This window comes from Piliocolobus tephrosceles, chromosome 11 (genome assembly GCF_002776525.5).
Source record: "Piliocolobus tephrosceles isolate RC106 chromosome 11, ASM277652v3, whole genome shotgun sequence".
Lineage (NCBI taxonomy): Eukaryota > Metazoa > Chordata > Mammalia > Primates > Cercopithecidae > Piliocolobus > Piliocolobus tephrosceles.
The window spans coordinates 96,276,233-96,296,640 of NC_045444.1; the positions used below are offsets into that span (position 1 = coordinate 96,276,233).

General features: G+C 36.7%; 1 protein-coding gene across 3 annotated transcripts in view; it reads left to right on the plus strand.

Moving 5' to 3' along the window:
• Window positions 1–20,408, plus strand: part of UNC80 (unc-80 homolog, NALCN channel complex subunit) — a 224,691-nt gene that overhangs the window by 91,375 nt on the left and 112,908 nt on the right. For all 3 annotated transcript variants that reach the window (XM_031936430.1, XM_023217231.2, XM_023217223.1), the window contains exons 23-25: window positions 10,211–10,423; window positions 15,500–15,635; window positions 18,556–18,689. In XM_031936430.1, the coding sequence (XP_031792290.1) occupies window positions 10,211–10,423; window positions 15,500–15,635; window positions 18,556–18,689 (483 nt within the window). The remainder of the gene's footprint in view (window positions 1–10,210; window positions 10,424–15,499; window positions 15,636–18,555; window positions 18,690–20,408) is intronic.

Consider the following 20,408-nt stretch of genomic DNA (forward strand, 5'->3'; position numbering starts at 1 on the left):
CACAGTGATTAATATACATATGATAAAACTTGTTAATTGGGTTATTTGAATCTATATCCTTATTGTTTTATCACTGTTTGATCTGTCAATTGCTGTTAGTTGTGTTGAAATCCCTCAAAATGATGGCAAATACATTCATTTACATTTACAGTGATGACATTTTTTGTTTTATTTATATGGAAGCAAACAGATATAGAAATATGACAAGTTTCTAATGATTTGAACCTTTTATTATCATCAAGTGGCATGCTGATTTTTAGTAATACTTTCTACCTTAAGATATGTTTTTCTACAATGCTAATATAGCTACAACAATTTCATTAGGTTAGTATTGGCTGAGCCTGTCTTTTTGTCAATCCTTTGCTTTCAACTTTTCTGTTTGTTACTTAGGTGTATGTCTTATTAAAAGGAAATATTTGGGCTCGGCATGGTGGTTCAGACCTGTAATCACAGCACTTTGGGAGGCCAAGGTGGGCAGATCACTTGAGATCAGGAGTTCAAGACGAGCCTGGCCAACATGGCGAAACCCCGTTTCTATTAAAAATACAAAAATTAGCCATGTGTGGTGGCACATGCCTGTAATCCCAGCTTCTTGGGAGGCAGAGGCACAAGAATAGTTGAACCCAGGAAACAGAGGTCGCAGTGAGCCCAGATCGCACAACTACACTCCAATCTGGGCCACAGAATGAAACCCTGTTTCCAAGGAAGGAAGGAAGGAAGATTGTATTTAATTTTGTTCACCATTTAAACAATTTTTTCTAGAAAATTTAGTCTATTTGTACAGATTGTGATTTCTGATGTATATAGATTCACTTCTGTCATTTTTGCTTATTTATTGTACTTTTTGTTATTTCGTTGTGTGTGTGTGTGTGTGTTTGTTTCAATTTCATGCCTTCTTTTAGATTGTGTTAGGGTTTATTTCTCTTGCTTTGGTATAGTTTCACATTTTAAAAGTTATTTTCCCTTACTAGTTTGTAGATTATTATATTCCTTTTGTGTTTATAGAAATCACATACATATTTAACTAAAAGTCTAAAATCAACGAATTTCTTTTTTAAATTTTTTTCTTAAAAAAAAGGGATACATGTGCAGAACATACAGGTGTGTTACATAGGTATATGTGTGCCATGGTGGTTTGCTGCACCTATTGACTCATCCTCTAAGTTTCCTCCCCTCACCCCCCACCCCCCAACAGGCTCTGGTGTGTGCTGCTTACCTCTCTGTGCCCATGTGTCTTCATTGTTCACCTCCCACTTATAAGTGAGAACGTGCAGTGTTTGATTATCTGTTCATTGTTAGTTTGCTGAGGATGATGGCTTCCAGCTTTATCCATATACCTGCAAAGGACATTATCTCATTTTTTATGGCTATATACTATTCCTTGGTGTATACGTACCACATTTTCTTTATCTAATCTATCAGTGATGAGCATTTGGGTTGGTTCCATGTCTTTGCTATTGTAAATAGTGCTGCAATAAATATACGTGTGCATGTGTCTTTATAGTAGAATGATTTATATTCCTTTGGGTATATACCCAGTAATTTGAATCCTGGGTCAAATGATATTTCTGGTTCTAGATCCTTGAGGAATCGCCATACTATCTTCCACAATTGTTGAACTAATTTACATTTCCATCAATAGTGTAAAAGTGTTCCTATTTCTTCACATCCTCTCCAGCACCTGATGTTTCCTGACTTTTTAATAATCTCCACTCTGACCAGCATGAGATGGTATCTCATTGTGGTTTTGATTTGCATTTCTCTGATGATCAGTGATGTTGAGCTTTATTTCATGTTTGTTGCCTGTATAGTGTCTCCTTTTGAGAAGTGTCTGTTCATATTCTTTTCTCACTTTTTGATGGGGTTGTTTTTTTTCCTGTAAATTTGTTTAAGTTCCTTGTAAATTCTGGAAATTAGACCTTTGTCAACTGGGTAGATTGCAAAAGTTTTCTCCCATTCTGTATGTGGCTTGTTCACTCTGATGATAGTTTCTTTTGCTGTGCAGAAGCTCTTTAGTTTAATTAGATCCCATTTGTCAATTTTTGCTTTCATTGCAATTGCTTTTGGCACTTTTGTCATGAAGTATTTTTTTGTCATGAAGCCTGTGTCCTAAATGGTATTGCCTAGGTTTTCTTCTAGAGTTTTTATGGTTTGGGATTTTACATTTAAGTCTTTAATCCATCCTGAGTTAATTTTTGTGTAAGGTGTAAGGAAGGGGTCCAGTTTCAGTTTTCTGCATATGGCTAGCCAGTTTTCCCAGCACCATTTACTGAATAGGAAATCCTTTACCCATTGCTTGTTTTCAGCAGGTTTGTCAAAGATTATATGGTTGTAGATGTGTGTTGTTATTTCCGAGGTCTCTGCTCTGCTCCATTGGTCTATAAGTCTGTTTTAGTACCAGTACCATGCTGTTTTGGTTATTGTAGCTTTGTAGTTTGAAGTCAGTCAGCCTTGTAGTTTGAAGTCAGGTAGCATGATGCCCCCAGTTTTGTTCTTTTTGCTTAGGATTGTCTTGGCTGTATGAGGTCTCCTTTGATTCCATATAAAATTTAGAATAGTTTTTTCTAATTCTGTGAAGAATGTCAATGGTCATTTGATGGGAACAGCACTGAATCTATAAATCATTTTAGGCAGTATGGCCATTTTCACGACATTGATTCTTCCTGTCCATGAGGCTAGAATGTTTTTCCATTTGTTTGTGTCCTTTCTTATTTCCTTGAGCAGTGGTTTGTAGTTCTCCTTGAAGAGGTTCTTCACATCCCTTGTTAGCTGTATTCCTAGGTATTTTATTCTCTTTGTAGTGATTGTGAATGGGAGTTCATTCGTGATTTGGCTCTCCGCTTGTCTATCATTGCTGTAAAGGAATGTTTGTGATTTTTGCACATTGATTTTCTATCCTGAGACTTTACTGAAATAGCTTGTCAGTTTAAGGAGTTTTGGTGCTGAGTTGATGGTGTTTTCTATATATAAAATCATGTCATCAAACAAAGACAAGTTGACTTCCTCTTTTCCTATTTTAATACCCCTTATTTCTTTATTTTTATTTTTATTTATTTATTTATTTTTTGAGACGGAGTCTTGCTCTGTCGCCCAGACTGGAGTGCAGTGGCCGGATCTCAGCTCACTGCAAGCTCCGCTTCCCAGGTTCACGCCATTCTCCTGGCTCAGCCTCCCGAGTAGCTGGGAGTACAGGCACCCGCCATCTCGCCCGGCTAGTTTTTTGTATTTTTTAGTAGAGATGGGGTTTCACCGTGTTCGCCAGGATGGTCTTGATCTCCTGACCTCGTGATCCACCCGTCTCGGCCTCCCAAAGTGCTGGGATTACAGGCTTGAGCCACCGCGCCCGGCCTAATACCCCTTATTTCTTTATTTGCCTGATTGCCCTGGCCAGAACTTCTGTGTTAGCTAGGAGTGGTGAGAGAGGGCATCCCTGTCTTGTACTGGTTTTCAAAGGAAATGCTTCCAGCTTTTGCCCATTAAATATGACATTGGCTGTGGGTTTGTCATCGATAACTCTTATTATTTTAAGATATGTTCCTTCAATACCTAGTTTATTGAGAGTTTCTAACATAAAGGGATGATGAATTTTATCAAAGGCCTTTTCTGCACCTGTTGAGATAATCATGTGGTTTTGGTCTTTGGTTCTGCTTATGTGATGGATTACATTTATTGATTTGTGTATGTTTAACCAGCCTTGCATCCCAGGGATGAAGCAGACTTGATCATGATGGATAAGTTTTTTGATGTGCTGCTGGCTTTGATTTGCCAGTATTTTATTGAAGATTTTCACACTGATGTTCATCAGGCACATTCTTTTTATATTGTCTCTTCCAGGTTTTGGTATCAGGATGATGCTGGCTTCATAAAATGAGTTAGGAAGAAGTCCCTCCTTCTCAATTTTTTGGAATAGTTTCAGAAGAAATGGTACCAGCTCCTCTTTGTATTTCTGGTAGAATTCAGCTGTGAATCCAACTGGTCCTGGGCTTTTTTTGGTTGGTAGGCTATTAATACTGCTGCAATTTCAGAACTTGTTATCGTTCTATACAGGGATTCAACTTCTTCGTGGTTTAGTCTTGGGAGGGTGTGTGCATCCAGGAATGTATCCATTTCTTCTAGATTTTCTAGTTTATTTGCATAGAGGGGTTTATAGTATTCTCTGATGGTAGTTTGTATTTCTGTGGGGTCAGTGGTGATATCCCCTTTATCATTTTTTATTGTGTCTATTTGATTCTTCTGTCTTCTTCTTCTTCATTAGTCTAGCCAGTGATCTATTTTGCTTATTTTTTCAAAACACCAGCTCCTGGATTCACTGATTTTTTTGGAGCATTTTTCATGTCTTTATCACCTTCAATTCTTCTCTGACCTTACTTATTTCTTTTCTTCTGCTAACTTTTGGATTAATTTCTTCTTGTCTCTCTAACTCTTTTAATTGTGATGTTAAAGTGTTGATTTGAGATCTTCCTAGCTTCCTGATGTAGGCATTTACTGCTATAAATTTCCCTCTTAACACTGCTTTAGCTGTGTCCCAGAGATTCTGGTACATCGTCTCTTAGTTCTTACTGGTTTCAAAGAACCTCTTGCTATGTGGTGCTGAGAAGAATGTATATTCTGTTGATTTGGGATGGAGAGTTCTGTAGGTGTCTATTAGGTCTGCTTGGTCCAGAGCTGAGTTCAATTCCTGAATATCCTTGTTAATTTTCTGTCTCATTGATCTGTCTAATATTGACAGTGGTGTGTTAAAGTCTCCCACTATTATTGTTTGGGAGTCTAAGTCTCTTTGTAGGTCTCTAAGAACTTGCTTTATGAATCAGACACCTGGAGACATTATCAATCTAAGAACATTTTTAAAAATTATTTTTGGGGGGTGGGGGGGAAATGGAATTAGCCCATTCCTGGTGTACCAAACTTGTACGAGAATGTGGGATTTTGTTAAGCATTCTCATGAAAGACTTTTTCCTTTTATTCCCCTCCTCTGTCCTACCCAGAGCCAAACCTTGTCAGGCAAACCAACTTCTTTGGGGCAGATTTTTTTCTTATTCATCCACTGTGGGTGGTTCCTACCTGAGATCCTGGCTTTATGTCAGATGAGTACATGATCTGACCACCAACCCACTTGTGCCAACTTTTAACTTGTAGCCCATTGGAAACCCATCTGGTCTTTCTACAGTCAGCAGAAACCTTCAGGACAAATATTTCTATCTAGTTTATCCCTACCCCCACCTCCAGAATTGCACTTTCTTGTAATTTCTACTTTCCAGTTGTCTTCAATCTCCCTTTAGAAATAAAAGCAAAATAAAAATAGACATTTTTTGATATTTTACCCACCATTTCAGGTGTTCTAAATCAAATGAATTCTTCACTCTTAATTCATCATATTGTCAGAAACAGAAGTCCTCATTTGGTTTTTAAAATACCCAAAATATTAGCATGATCTGAGTAAGTGCTAAAATGACTAGCCTTCCAGATCTTGTGCTAACCTGTAATGTTGGTCTTCAGCCTACCCACAGCTACTGTAGAAATGGGCAGGGATGGAGGCAGCCTGTTAGCTAGCGAGTCAGTTATTTATTGATCCAAGTCAGGCAGAGAATTCAATACAAACTAAGTAATAAATACTGACTCAGAAGTATATGTCCCCTAGCAAAGAACTTTCCAATGCTTACTAAGACCCAAAATAACTGCTTATTCCCATTGGTTGTAGATAAACAGGTATCCTGCACCAGCAACAGCTTTATATTTTATTTTGTAAGGCAATAAAAAAAAATATGTAATTCCCTAGGGGCCCACGTAAAATATTTAGTCTTTAAAAATAGTTAGTTTCTATCCAGTGTTATATGAGTTTTCAGGAGCAGTCAAGGTTTCTTTGCACATCATAAGCTTAGATATAGTTCTCCAGGGAAAGAAATGTATTGCAATTATAAGCTTCAATTAACCATCATATCTTGGCAACAGTATTTTTTAGGTCCCCAGGCAAAATAAAGCACAGCTGTCGAAATTAGTATCTCAATTCTCTGCCTCACTTTCATAAAGGAAGTATTCAATATACATAATGATCTTATAAAATTCAAGGAAAAAATGGCAAAGAAGTCAAGGAAAGTAGCCAGACTCCTGACGTTTTCTAGCTGTAGACTGTTAGAGACCCCCATGCTGTGCATCGACATTCATTAACTTTTTGTAATTTCAACTGGACTAGCCTGTAACCCATGCAGAGAACACCTCATACAAGATTGAACTATATGGAATTGCTGATATGACTATTTCTGACCTTCACATTTAGAAATTTCATAGGTTCAATCTAATATTTTGCCTTCTCAGTTAAAATCGATTCTTGCTTGTCTGGAAACTACAAAGTTATAATATAATGGAATAGAAGCCTTTCTGTGACATTATGGCGCATAAAAAGAGATCTGGGCAGACATGTTAATAAGAAAGAAGAAATTTAAATATGCTTACTTTTCTTTTAGGACCACCAGCAAATTCTCTGTGGTATGCCAATGGTGTCAAATTTTGTTTAGATGTTCACCTGTAACTATGCTTCTGATACTCTGTGGTTCTTTTCAGCCATGCAGCATTCTTCTGATTCATTTTTCTCCATTTGTGCTGTTTTTCTCTGTGATGTGAATCCATCCCTATCCATTATGTCATGCCTCCATCTTTTGCTGCTTCTTCAGATTGCACTGAGCCATAAGAGGTAAGCTCCATCAAAAGAGAGAAAATTGACTTTCCTTTATGCTCAGCAGGAATCCTTTGTCCAAGGTATTCCATAACCCTGCCCCTGAAATCAATACTTTCTAAATTACATTTTAAAAGGAACTGAATGAAAACGATTCCTCATAGCCACACTCACACCAGAATTCCTTGAATGCTGTTGCACACACATTGCAAATTTAGCAAACTTAATTAGCTGCTGCTGACTAATGATCGTGGACATCAGTGCCCTTGGCTTTGAACCTTAGCATCACCCTCAATTTTCGGTATAGTAATATATATACTAAAATACCCCATAAATTAGTATTATTTACTGCCATCTTGAATATAGAATTTCTGAGACTGCCATCATCCACTAGGCTAGTAATGATTATAATAAAAAGGCAATATTTGAATGACTCTGTCATCTTCCTTGATGCAAACAGTGACATTTCCAAACATTAATGGGTTTGGCTATTTACATGCATAAAATTCATCAGACAATAACCAACCTCCCCCTTAATATTTTACCATATAGTTAATGAGAATTACTTTTACGTTAATCTCAATTTTATTTCCAAACTTGGATTCGAATTTCCCACAGCCTGTAACTCATAATATCTCAGTTTTATCATGAGAAGTTTTTGAGAGCAGGAGAATTGAAGTTGGTTTAGATTCAAAAATGCCTTGGGCTTCTTAAGCAGCTAAAATATTTTTAAGCAATATTTTTTAAGAATTATTTTATCTAAAGTAGGCAAACTAATCTATATAGGAAGCCTCACATATCACTATTTAGATTGTTCATTCATCTATTGTTAATCCTCTCAGTTGCCATCTAACACTTAGAGGCAATAAAATGATCCTCTACCCCATACATACGGTCCACGTTAAATTTCACCCTTGTTAATCCTGAAGGAGCCAGGGTTCACAATATAATGCTATTTCAGCAGTGTTACTTATATCTTCCTGTCATTAAGCTTTGAATCCACATTGCTTTATATTGGGAATGTGTCATATTGTGACAGGCTAAGAATAAATTTTTATCACTTGCCTGACCTCTAAACTGACATTCTGTTTTAGAGACAAATGTTCCAACCTTTACCAGACACAGATTTGCATATCTGAACTGTTTAGTGAAATGAATACCTAATACAAGAAAGAATATAGATATTTAGTCTATATGGTATGACACTGCAATACTATTGGGTTTGATGCAGAAGGTCATCTGACTCCTTGCAATCTCAAGTTTTTCTATCCCTGTGACCTGCTTCCTAGTCTTGACCCCATGCAGTTGATGAGATAGACTCTCATCATTAGTATCCAGCTTTTGTTAAGGATAGATTCTCACCATTAGTGTTCATCTTGCATTCTGTCTTTCACATAGGTTAATTTTTCATGTTGTAGCAATACATACTATTCTTTGTAAAATTAAGTACCTACATAAATATATTTTCATTGTAATTTTTGATGGCTGCATTTAAGACATATACAATGAAGAAAGGCTTAAGGAACTAACTTACTTGAATCATCCAGTGTGTTTGGGATACTTTGGTACCCAAAAATGTAAAGCAACCAGCTCTGCCTGACCAGGGAAGGGATTTAAGAAGGCTTCTCAGAGGAGGTAATTAACTGAATCCTGAATCTTAAAAATGGGAATTTTCTGGGTAGAAAAGGAGTTTCAAGGCTCTGCAAGCCATGAGACAACATGTGGAATGGTAGAAGATGTCATATTTGGGAGACAGCAACTAAGTTGACATAATTGGATCATAAAGCACTTGGGATGGGCATAGAAGAGGAGATGACCCAAATCACAAAGCTTGGATATCTTTGTTTTATGGTTGAGGTGGATGGAGCCTGTAATAGATCTCAAATGGGGAAACGATATGTTTATATATTTATGTTTTCGAAAACAATAGTACATGGAACTAATGTCCCACTTTAAATATTAATAGTTAATTTCTACTTGCACTCTAGAAATTATCTTTTACTAAGATTTATGGAAGTATAAATTAAGACAATGTAAATGCCAAAGAGAAACTAGCATAGGACCGGCATCAGTGAGATCTGGGTTGAATCCTGTGTTCCTATATTCACCCCTTTCATGCTATGTGATAGTGAAAAATTATACCTCATTTTAAAAAATCTTAAATGAGGGACATTATTTATAGATCACAGGGATGTTGTATATTATAATTCTAAAAGTTAACTGACATGTTATTGACACTCTGTATTAGCCTCTATTTTAACTTTATGGATTGATACATTGTTAAGAATACTACTGCTTACAATGGTTATTTAAAATTATTTCAATTTGAAAATCTGTGGTTACGGAGTAACCCTAAAATGATAAATAATATTGTGATGTATTTTTTAAAAAACTGACACAAGTCAAAATACACATGAATAGTTGATACATATTTTCTTATGATCTATTGACCTTCTATGGAAAACTTCTCATTACTTCTTTCCTTAACTTTAAAAAAAAAAAAACTTTCAAAGATTTCAGTAGAGTATTTGATTCTTACCAGATTCTGGATATCAACTAAAAGATGTTTCTTCTTTTTTCCTTTTTTTTTTTTTTTTTCAAGCACATCTTGACATGACAAGGTGCAGCGATATTTTTCTGAAGAAATGCTCTATCATTTATCAATTAATCTCCTCTTTATCAAATATTTTCAATGAAAACCATGCCTATTTAAGTATAATCCAGGCAGTTATTTATGACAAAAGAAGAAAAAAAAAATACTAACTCAACAAGATTGAGCTTTCTTTTCTTTTTTGTTTTTTGAGATGGAGCCTCACTCTGTCTCCCAGGCTGGAGTGCAGTGGCACGATCTTGGCTAACTGCAACTTCCACCTCCCGGTTTCAAGCCTCAGCCTCCTGTATAGCTGGGACTACAGGTGCACTCCACCATGCGTGGCTAATTTTTTGTATTTTTAGTAGAGATGAGGTTTCATCATGTTGGCCAGGCTAGTCTTGAACTTCTTTTTTTTAATAGCCAAAATATGCAGAAGCAATTTTACCTCTTTGGAACATATGGATGGTTATAGACAAAAGACTATTGCTGGTACAAAATTACTTCTGACGCTCTTGGTTAAAATAAGACTAATTCTAGAAATGGAATATTTGTTTGCTTCATGTAAAATTTTAGGGTGCAAAAAAAGATTCATATTTAAGACCTCACTAAAAGCTCTTTCACTCTACACTCAAATCACTGCCACCCTTAAATATACAAAGTTGGAGACATGTAATTACTTGAGATTCTTGAGAAGAAGGAGAAAGCAACACAGAAACCTACTTAAAATGTCTAATTCTTCAAGATCCACATTTTCTTCAGGGATTTTACTTTCCAGATTTCTCACTACTGTCTTGGCTGTACAGACATAACCCTAGGAAATATGGTCAAACTAAATCAAAACATGAAGAGGAAAATAAACTAAAAGTATACAGTCATTCCCTTTAAGACCAATGTAAAGTTATTGTTCATTAATCCCACATTATTCTTTCCTGAACAATCCTCCTCAGGAAGCCCCTGTGGTGGCCAGAGCAGCCTTGTTCCTGGAATGTGCTCGTTTTGTTCACCGCTGCAACCGTGGCAACTGGCCAGAGTGGATGAAAGGCCACCATGTGAACATCACCAAGAAAGGCCTTTCCCGGGGACGCTCTCCCATTGTGGGCAACAAGCGAAACCAGAAGTTGCAGTGGAATGCGGCCAAGCTCTTCTACCAATGGGGAGACGTGAGCTTTCGGTTTTCTTCTATAACAATTAGGATGCTTGAGTGAAGTGGAGTCATTTTTTGATTGATTGTGTTGGTTTTGAAGACAATTTGTTGAGTGTTTGATATGTACCAGGTACTGAAGGGAACCCTTTGGGGAAAAATAAACAACTCATTTAATCGTCCCAATAAATCTATGAGGTCAGAAATTTCTCTCCCTGTTTCACAGTTAAGAAAACTGAAGTTTATACAGGTCAAACGACCTACCAAAGTTTACATGTATATTAATAGTAAGTAGAGGAACTGATATTCCATCTCCCAGATTAGATTTCAAAGCCTTGCTTCTAGTTGCTGTATTCATCAAGAATTGTCTTTTTGATAGTTGTTGTTATAATTGTAAAATACACCCTTATTTTGGATTCTATTCTAATTTATGTTTTGTAGGACATGATTTTTTCTAATTTCTTAATGAAATTTTCTCTTTTGTTGATGTGCCTCCTTTAAGTTGTCTGAAAGCTTTCGGAAATTGCACACACACATACACACATATGTATGTATGCATATGAGTAAGTGAATAAATTTAAAAGTGAATGAATGAAACTTCTTTAGGAATTCTAACAAAAAATACCCTTAAAATAACTCCAACTTCTTTACCATAGAAGGAAAAAAGGTGAAGAATAAAAAGAAATTCAAGAGGACCAAGTTGTTTCTGCTAATTTTAGACAGAGCTGAACATAAACACACATAAAGAGGTTCCATATATTCCTCTTTTCTTAAAGATTACTTGAAATAACTGTTATAATTTCGATTAATAATTCAGCTGAATGTGTCTACCAATGTGCTTACCAACTAAGGGTATTCTTCCTCCAGTTTTACCCACATCTTTTTTGTGAAGTGCCTGAGTTATTCAAAAGGCATGAATTGTATTCAGTATATGTACAGTCTTTCTATAAGTGTATCAGTCTTTACTTCATTTGCTGTTCTTTGGATTTTCTTTCCTATATAAAGACATCTTGTTTAAAAGGATACATGAGTGTGTGTGTGTGTGTATATATATATATGTATATATATGTGTGTGTATATATATATATTTATATATACATATGATAACGATGGAGTAGAACACTTTATTAATGCTAATGATGATGATCAAGACTTAGCACTGCCCTTTTCAGGCTTCTATTGCACATTATATATATGAGAAGACACAGTTTCTCATATATAATATCTATTTTTGTAAATAATTGAGCTAAGTTATTATGTGATTCCATTGTACTTATCCTGCATTTAATTTAGTTTTAACAGCACAAGAGTTTATACAAAAAGTCAAGCAGTGTCAATGAAATGCATATCATGAGATACATAGAGGCACCAATAATCTCTTTAATGTGGAGAGATGTTTCAGCCCCCCATTTATTACCTATCTCATTCAAGAAAGGTCTTATTGAGAGGCTTCTCTGAAACAGCAGTCACAATTGATAATCCCATTGGCTTCCTACAGGAGGGGAAAACCATGAAGTGCTGCGCATTTGAGAGTTTCAGGTTTATAGGGAGATTGTGACCAAGAGATTTCACAAACAGGTGTTTTCAGGAGAAGTGTATTCTGACTTTCTTGCAGCATTTGACACTGCCAACTGCACATACCTTTGTCTTTTTGAAACCATTATGCTCCAGAGTTTCCTTGCATCTCTGTGCCTAATTCTCTGTGTCCTTTCCTAGTCCTCTGTCTCCTCCCTCCTCATAAACAGATATTCTCCAGGATTTCTCTTAATTTCTTCCTATATAACTTACTTTAGGGTTACATTTATTTTTATATTTCCAACTGTAACCCGTAAGTACAGACTTCCCTAACCATAGCAATTTTCAGATCCCAGGCCCACATTGCCAGCTGCACTTTGGAAACATTCAGTTAATATCCTAGAACTCAATCTTCCAAAATAAAACCCTTCTCCTCAAGTAAACACATTGCCACCTACAACCCTTCTGAGCTTTCTATTCTTATTGACACCACCGTCATCTGAGATGCCAACCTTTGAGCATATCCCCATCTCCTCCCCTATTGATCCCACCTCTTTCGTGTCACTGAAACCCCTTAGGTCAGATTCCATGACTTCTCATCTGGATGATTAAACTTTTTTCCTATTTGGTCTTCTCCTCACAGTCTCCTCTCATTTAATGCATCCAACACATTGTCAGTGAAAAGTTCTTCCTATAGCCCAGCCCACCCAAGATATGACATTCGTTCTCATCTCTCAGCCTCCAGACTTGCTCCCTCTAATTCATTTTCCAAACTGCTCTCAGAGTGATTAGGCTACAAGGCAAATTAGAGTGTGTTTCTGATTCACTTAAAATGCTTTCAGTGGCCGTCCTTTTCCCTCAGGATAAAACCCAAACTGCTTAGCCTGGCATCACTGCCCTCTCTATGACCTTCACTCAAACCATTCCAAGATTATGGGTGATGAACTGAAATGAGTCAATGTACCCAAAGAATATATATTTAAATACTTTCCTCCTAATATATGTTCAATAATAATAGGTTCTGACATGAATTTTTGAAAGCAGAGTCCATACTTGTCTCAGCATTCCTGGGCAGCTAGTACAATGTCCCTGGAATGAGAGATCAGGTTACATCCCCCCCTCAGAAACTACCTTTCATCCTTCTCAAGAATGTAAAATGAAGTTCAACTTCAAGAACTGTAAGATCTGATCCAAATCTACCTTTTCAGCCTTTCTGTACATTATTTCCTCTCACAAAATTGAACTTCAATTAAGTGGCCCCTCTGGCAGTCTCTGAGCACATGGTGCATTTCCATGAACATAAATCTTTCAGGACCGTCTCCTCGAATGTCTACTCTCCCCATTCTCCATCAGTCAAAACACCAATTTGTCAAAGTCTACAAACTTTGAGACCTTCTGTGACATTTTCTGTGGTTCTCTGAACTAAATTTTATCTTTATTTCTTTATTTTTTTTATTTCAATGACTTTTGGGATACAAGCAGTTTTTGACCACATAGATGGAGTGAATTACAGCAGTTTTTGACCACATAGATGGAGTGAATTACAGCAGTGAATTCTGAGATTTTAATGCATCCATCACCCAAGTAGTGCACGTTGTACCCAAAATGTAGTTTTCCAGTCCCACAGCTCCCCAACCCTCTCCCTCTCTGAAATGAATTTAATCTATCTTATGAGCTAATAAAGTGTTTCCAGTCTCTTTAGCCACTTAATTAGTTGTTTTGTTATGTTATTACATCCCTCAATAGACTATAAGCTCATTGAGAGAAAGAAAGAAAGAACACAGGCATAGATAGTCAGACATCTTATATTTGAATCCTGCTGAGCGACCTTGGGCAAACCTCCCAGCCCTTCTAACTTTCCTATTTGCCAAATAGTAATCTTTCTTATGTGGGCTTATAATTTACCAGGACACATTAAACAAAGGTACTAGTGTACTATAACAACTTACTCAACTTTATGCTCTATTTAATACCTAACAAATTACCTCACTTAATAAATATTTGATAAATGAAGGAAGAGATGAAAAAACATAGCCCTGAGGCATTTTTCTAGCTTTGGATGAGAAATAGAGATATAAATTGTTATTTAGACATATAATATTATACCAGAAAAGTTCATTTTTTGAGCAGCCCTTTAAGCTTTATAAACTGTGGATTTAATTTAAGTTGCTTAGTTACAACATCCTGGAATGGTCAATGTAGACATTTTTCCTCTTTGAGTCTCACTATTTAGTTTGTTGGCTCCATTCCAGACTCATAACTGCATGTCTCCTCCTTAACAGAGGATCTCCAAAATAGCAGCACCAGGATAAGGCTTTTTACTGTGGTGGTGGTTTTGTTTTTACAATTTGTTTTGTTTGCTTAAAACTTACCCAGTTAGCAGCTAAAATTTTAGAATCCCACATACTGCTTTCTATACTGCTTTCTCCTTGGTATGGTTTTTGCTTCCTGGTTTTTAGCTCCTCACTTAATTCCAGAGTTTAGGGAGACCTTTTTGTTTCCAGATATCCACAACATTCAAAAATGTCTTTTCATTTAAAGAGTTATGAGGATAATCTTCACTTAGAGAGCTTGAGCATGTTGGTTTTCAGTAGTAAGTGTATTTTCTTACTTGCTGAGAATTTAGTAACTTTTCTAAATATTTGCAAAGTATGATACAGAAAGAAAGAAGAAAGTTAGCTGGAATTTTGCTCTTACTTAAACAGAGAGTGTCCAAACTGTCAAACCCCAAGTTCAGTGATCTGTTTAACTTTTTCTCTCTCACTCTTGAGCCTGCATCTCTTCCATTGTTGCATGCACTATATAATTGGAAATAAAATAAATTAGATAGAGATAGTGTTTTTTGTCTCTTCTTGTGGAAAATTCCTTTGATAAACCAGACAGCAGTGCCTGATGATTCCATAACAGATAGCAAGGATGTTAGTTCTAAGAATACCATGTAAAAACCAATATTGTCCATGTGCTGAGTTATTAAAAGTCATATTTCTAATGTTGTTGGGCAGTCTACCAAAAGAAAACTTAGCATTTCTTACTAATTCATAGAGTATTATGGAAAGAGGAACAAAGTCTATAAAAGAAGCCAATAAGTACATATATAATGACATATAGAAAAAAAATCAGCAACAGAATTCTGGCCAACTTCTAAACTCATTAGCGTGACAGTGACATTCTCATTAAAAATAGCATAATCAGAAGCACTCTGAGGAACTGTGCCTTCTGATGTTTTACTGCAACAAAATCCTCCATTAAAAGCAACTGTGTACTCCCTTTTATCATATCTGTTAAATAAATAACCCTTGAGTAAATGGAAATATTTTCAGAAAAACTTTTGTACAAATATACAAAGGTGTCATCCTAGTTTTTACAAATCTTTAAACTGAATGACCTTCGGGATAGTCATTTCTTCCATTTCTGGTTTCCATACTGGCAAATATTGTGGACACAACACTGTAGCATACAGAAGAGGCTTATGCTGGAAATAATTCTCATTAATTGGTTACTTATGTCTGGTGTAATGTGAGAGCCTATTTTAGAGTTTGACTTAGTTTGTGCTGTTTCATTGTTTTCCTTCCCATTGTAGGCAATTGGCGTCCGATTGAATGAGCTGTGCCATGGGGAAAGTGAGAGCCCAGCCAACCTTCTGGGTCTCATTTACGATGAGGAGACCAAAAGGAGACTTAGAAAGGAGGATGAGGAGGAAGACTTTTTAGATGACAGTAAGGAGACTCCCTTTACTACAAGAACCCCTGCTTGTAAGAACCTCTGCTTTAGGAGCACTTAATACTTCTCTTTTCTCCTTCATATTCTTACCACCTCCCCATGTCTTCCCACTGCGCCTTATCCCCTTTTCCCTGTGCATGGTGTAAAGCATGTGCATAAAGCCACACAGAGACAAGGCAAGACCCAGAAAGAGAAGACAGACAGGGGCAAGGAGGTGCAGGCAAGATGGAACATTTATTACTTTTTCATCTTTGACTCTTGCTATTATACAAATATTGGTATTAGACTTTCTCTGAGAAAACATCTCTGAGAGACTACAGTTGCAGAAAATTTACTGTCCTAGAAGAGATTTTTTCAGGTTTTGTGTTTCTTTTGTGTTTTTTTGTGTGTTTTTGTTGTTGTTATTGTTGCTCCAGAAAACAAAATCAGACAAACTAAAATTGAATATGAAATATTTTTCAAATCAGTAAAATACTGAAAATTTTAAACAAGTATATTATAGTATTTAACATGACACTGAAATATTAAAATATTCAGAGGTTGCTAGAACTATGAATGTCTGCTGTACTGTACCTATTTATTAAATTTGGAATTGAATCTCATCATAGAAAAGTAGAGACAAAAGGATTCCTATTATATTCTTCTTCAACATCATTTTGTGCATACATGTATTGTATACCATACAAGCTTTTGTATATATGTACCACTGCCTTTTATGGAACACAAAATTCCAGTTATAGTTATGGAATTCGTATCTTTATATGGTGAACGTATTGAGATCTCTTCCTTCTGACCTTCCCCTGTGGTTTGAAATTCAAGTTCCCTGACTACATGTTAAGAGTTGTCCTTCATTAGGTGATTCAGACCTACTGCATCGTTGCAGTCATGAAATGTAAAAGAATAGATGGAGTGTAACATTAGGCAGGACTGAATAATAATCAAAGAAAACTCTTATGATCTTCCCTTCCACGTTCCTTCCAAAGTTTTTTTTTTTTTTTTTGCATTTTGTAATCATGTTGCCCCTTCTAAGACCTTATCAAATCAGAGCAAATCTTCTTGACGTAGCCATTGACAAAACACCAAATTATTATGTCAGTCTTTCAGCCTAATAATGAAGGTTGGCCCCAAAAATATCTACAATAGCCTAAACTATCTTAGAATGAGGTTTATCCAGCAATCACAGAACCTAGGGAAGGCCCACCATAAGACCCATCTAGCCAGAGGGCATTCTAAACCACCCTGGAACTTCCAGGGGGCCCTTCAGAACAGAGAGAAGCTGAAGCAACATTAAACGCATGCATCCTTATAGGCCAAAACAACTTGAATCCCCATTAGACTGCATAAGTGTCGTTTACCAGTATGTTATGCCTAGAATATTAGCTTTTTGTTGAGACTAGGTAGAACTCAATCCTTGTTTATTAAAACAGGATATTTAATATGATAGCCATGAAAGAGCCTAGACTAAGACTAAGCTCATTGTCTGCAGGACTGGTAAGAAAAGCCTGGATGATAACCTTAGGAGTGAAAAGACAGACCCAAAAGTCTATACTGAATGTCTGCTGTTCAATTATTTTTTAAAAAGTGTTGCATATCCAGACAATATTTAGTCAAATAGCCCCTATAAGGCATATATAAGATTGATATGTCTGATTTTTACTTCCACTTTCACGTCAATACACAGCTCTTCTTGCATTTAAAGGCTAATTGTGGTGCAAGCAACTTTCAGGCTGGAAATTCTACAGAAGCTTGTCTTTTCCATTCTTGATGAGAGGCAAAGTCCCCAGCAGCAAATTAACTCGGGAGAGAAAATGGTTTTCCTGAGAAAACAATAGCTTAAATATCTACAGAAAGACCATAATTTCCACCTATCTTCAAATGAAATCATGAAGTTTGTATTCTATTCAATTAAGAAAGCTTAACATCCAGGAAACATTTTAGAGATATTTTTAGGACTGTTCATATGTAATGATATTGTGATTGCTTGATGACTTGATTCATTTAAAATAGACAACCATCTCCTTTCTTTTATACGAGAAAGAATTCTACATGGCTTTGATATTTTCTGAACACTTAAATAATCAATATATTTCTGCATCATCCTGTGTCATTGGTTGTGATGACACATATCTGAGAACTAACTCTGAGAATTTAAAAAATCACTATGGTGTTACCATGGCCATTATCTATCTTTAGAGCAAAAACTATTAGTTGGCTTCTAGTGGATACAATGCTTTACTAATTCAAAGGTCAATATTCTTCAGAGCAAAAGAGAATATTTGTACATTTCTAGTATAGCTATGCCTTAATTTGACAGGCTAGCTTGCACAAACTGTATGATATGTATGATCCAGTAAGTTTGTCTTGTCTGTGTTGCAGAAACACATTTGAACTACAGCTGAAACAACTTCACTGCCCTCAGAACAGCAAGACAGACATCCCTCATAAAATGAGCTGGCAGAATTTTTGTAGCTCCAAATCTAGTTCACTGCCATATACATAGTCTAAATCTGATTGAATAGCAGCGTAGAAATCTTGCGAGATTACTTCGCATTTCTGTTTTCATTAAAAGCTATTCTAGTTTAGTTGGAGCTGCATTTTGTTACTCTATGATGCTTTAAGGAAAATAATTTAGTTCTGCTTGTTCAATATTTTAATACTGAAGCACTCTGTAGAATTTGCAAAATGGAGGAAGAGAGATGCTTATGGTAGTGCATAAATCATGCTAAAGGGAATAGGTAAATTGAACTTACATAGATATAGATGAAGTCTTCATATGTAATTGAATGTTGGATATACTTAGGTAACATTCTCATATGCAATTTGATTTTACACATGTGTAGCTATATCCATCAAACTATGCATTTCCGTATTTTTTGTTGATTTGTCTCCTTATGAAAGAACACTTTCATTTCACAGGTACTGTGAACCCCTCTAAATGCGGTTGCCCCTTTGCCTTGAAGATGGCAGCATGTCAACTTCTTCTGGAGATTACCACCTTCCTGCGAGAGACCTTTTCTTGCCTGCCCAGACCTCGCACTGAGCCTCTGGTGGTAAGTTAAAGCATGCATGTTAATAATCAGGTTACTTGGAGAGGCCAGGCGTGTGTCTGGGTTTCCAAGATTCACAGTTTTCTTAAATGTTCCATGGCTAGTGTATCACATAATTTTAAAAATTCAACCAAGGGATTTTGAAACATAAAAAGAAATACTCTTTTCCTCATTACAAATAATAATAACTCCAAAGTTGATCTAGAAATCAGTGAAGGTTGTCCTACTGGATACAGTGTTTCATTGATCATTATCAATTATGCTGGGAATATCTAGGAGCTTTTAGCTTCCTTTACTCTGAAAATATGAGGAGTTTTATGGCTAATATTTTCCAGAACTCACCAACAAATTTTTTATACCAACTGCTCATAAATCTGTATAGAAATTTGCTTCTTAATGAGTGTTCTCATTTAAATTATGGTTGAAAGTACTTCAGTATTTAGTGTCTAAACATCCCCAAACGTACATTGTCATTTCTGTAGCATTTCCTGTAGATTATGGATAGACAGAAATAAGACCATGAGTGTGTGTGTGCATGCATGTGTGTGCATGTATATACACTCATGTGTGGTGTACCATGAGGGCCTGATTTGTTTAACCAATGATATAAATATAAATACTACCCAAGAACCAGGTGCGTTCACAGAGTGTGTGGCATGGGGCACACCTTGGAGCCAATTTTCCTTCACTCCTAGTTCCCTAAGGGGCACCACGTTTCCAGTGGTTCTGTCATCACAGGCATCATCCAGCTGGAGTTGAGGAACTGGACTAACTCATTTTTTTCCTTTCTCGGTTCACATAAGACTTATGGCACTCTCCCAGAGCAATCATTACGTAAACAATCTATGTGTTACCATTTAAGCAAATTTTACAATCCACAATCTACCTCCTTTCCTCCTTTTTTTTTTTTTTTTTTTTTTTTTGAGACGGAGTCTTGCTCTGTCGCCCAGGCGTGAGAGTAGTGGCGAGATCTCAGCTCACTGTAAGCTCCGCCTCCCGGGTTCGCGCCATTCTCCTGCCTCAGCCTCCCGAGTTGCTGGGACTACAGGCGTGTTCTACCGCACCCAGCTAAGTTTTTGTACTTTCAGTAGAGACGGGGTTTCACCGTTGGAGCCAGGATAGTCTCTGTCTCCCTACCTCGTGATTCACCTGCCTCGGATTCCCAAAGTGCTGGGATTACAGGCGTGAGCCACCGCGCCCGGCCCCCCATCTTTATAGCTAGAAACATGGTATCTCTCTCATCTTCCTTTCATAGCCACAGCTTCCGCTGCCTGCAGCCTGGAAAGGCTCTCCACTTTTAAGGATTTGTGATTGGGCCCATTTAGCTAGCCCAGAATAATCTCCCAATCTTAAGGTTCTCAGCCTTAATCACATCTACAAAATCCTTGTTGCCATGTGAGGCAACGTATTCACAGGTGCCAGGGATTAGGGCATCTTTGGGGAGCTATTATTCTGTCGAGCACAGTTCCGAGCCTGATTTCTAAGTTCCTACTCTCAGTCTTAAAATTTATCACTTGTTTGCCTTCTTAGTTTCTATCTTGGGATTCTGAGCTCCTTTAGAGATTTAAAAAAACTACTTATTTATCCTTCAGTACCTAACACATCCATGCTTGATGCATGATTTTTAAATAAAAGATAAAGGCCAAAGATGCAGCCAAAACTGTGGACAAAGAGTTAGAAGGTAAGGAAGATAGTTGTGGATTTGGATCAAGGCCTGTGCTT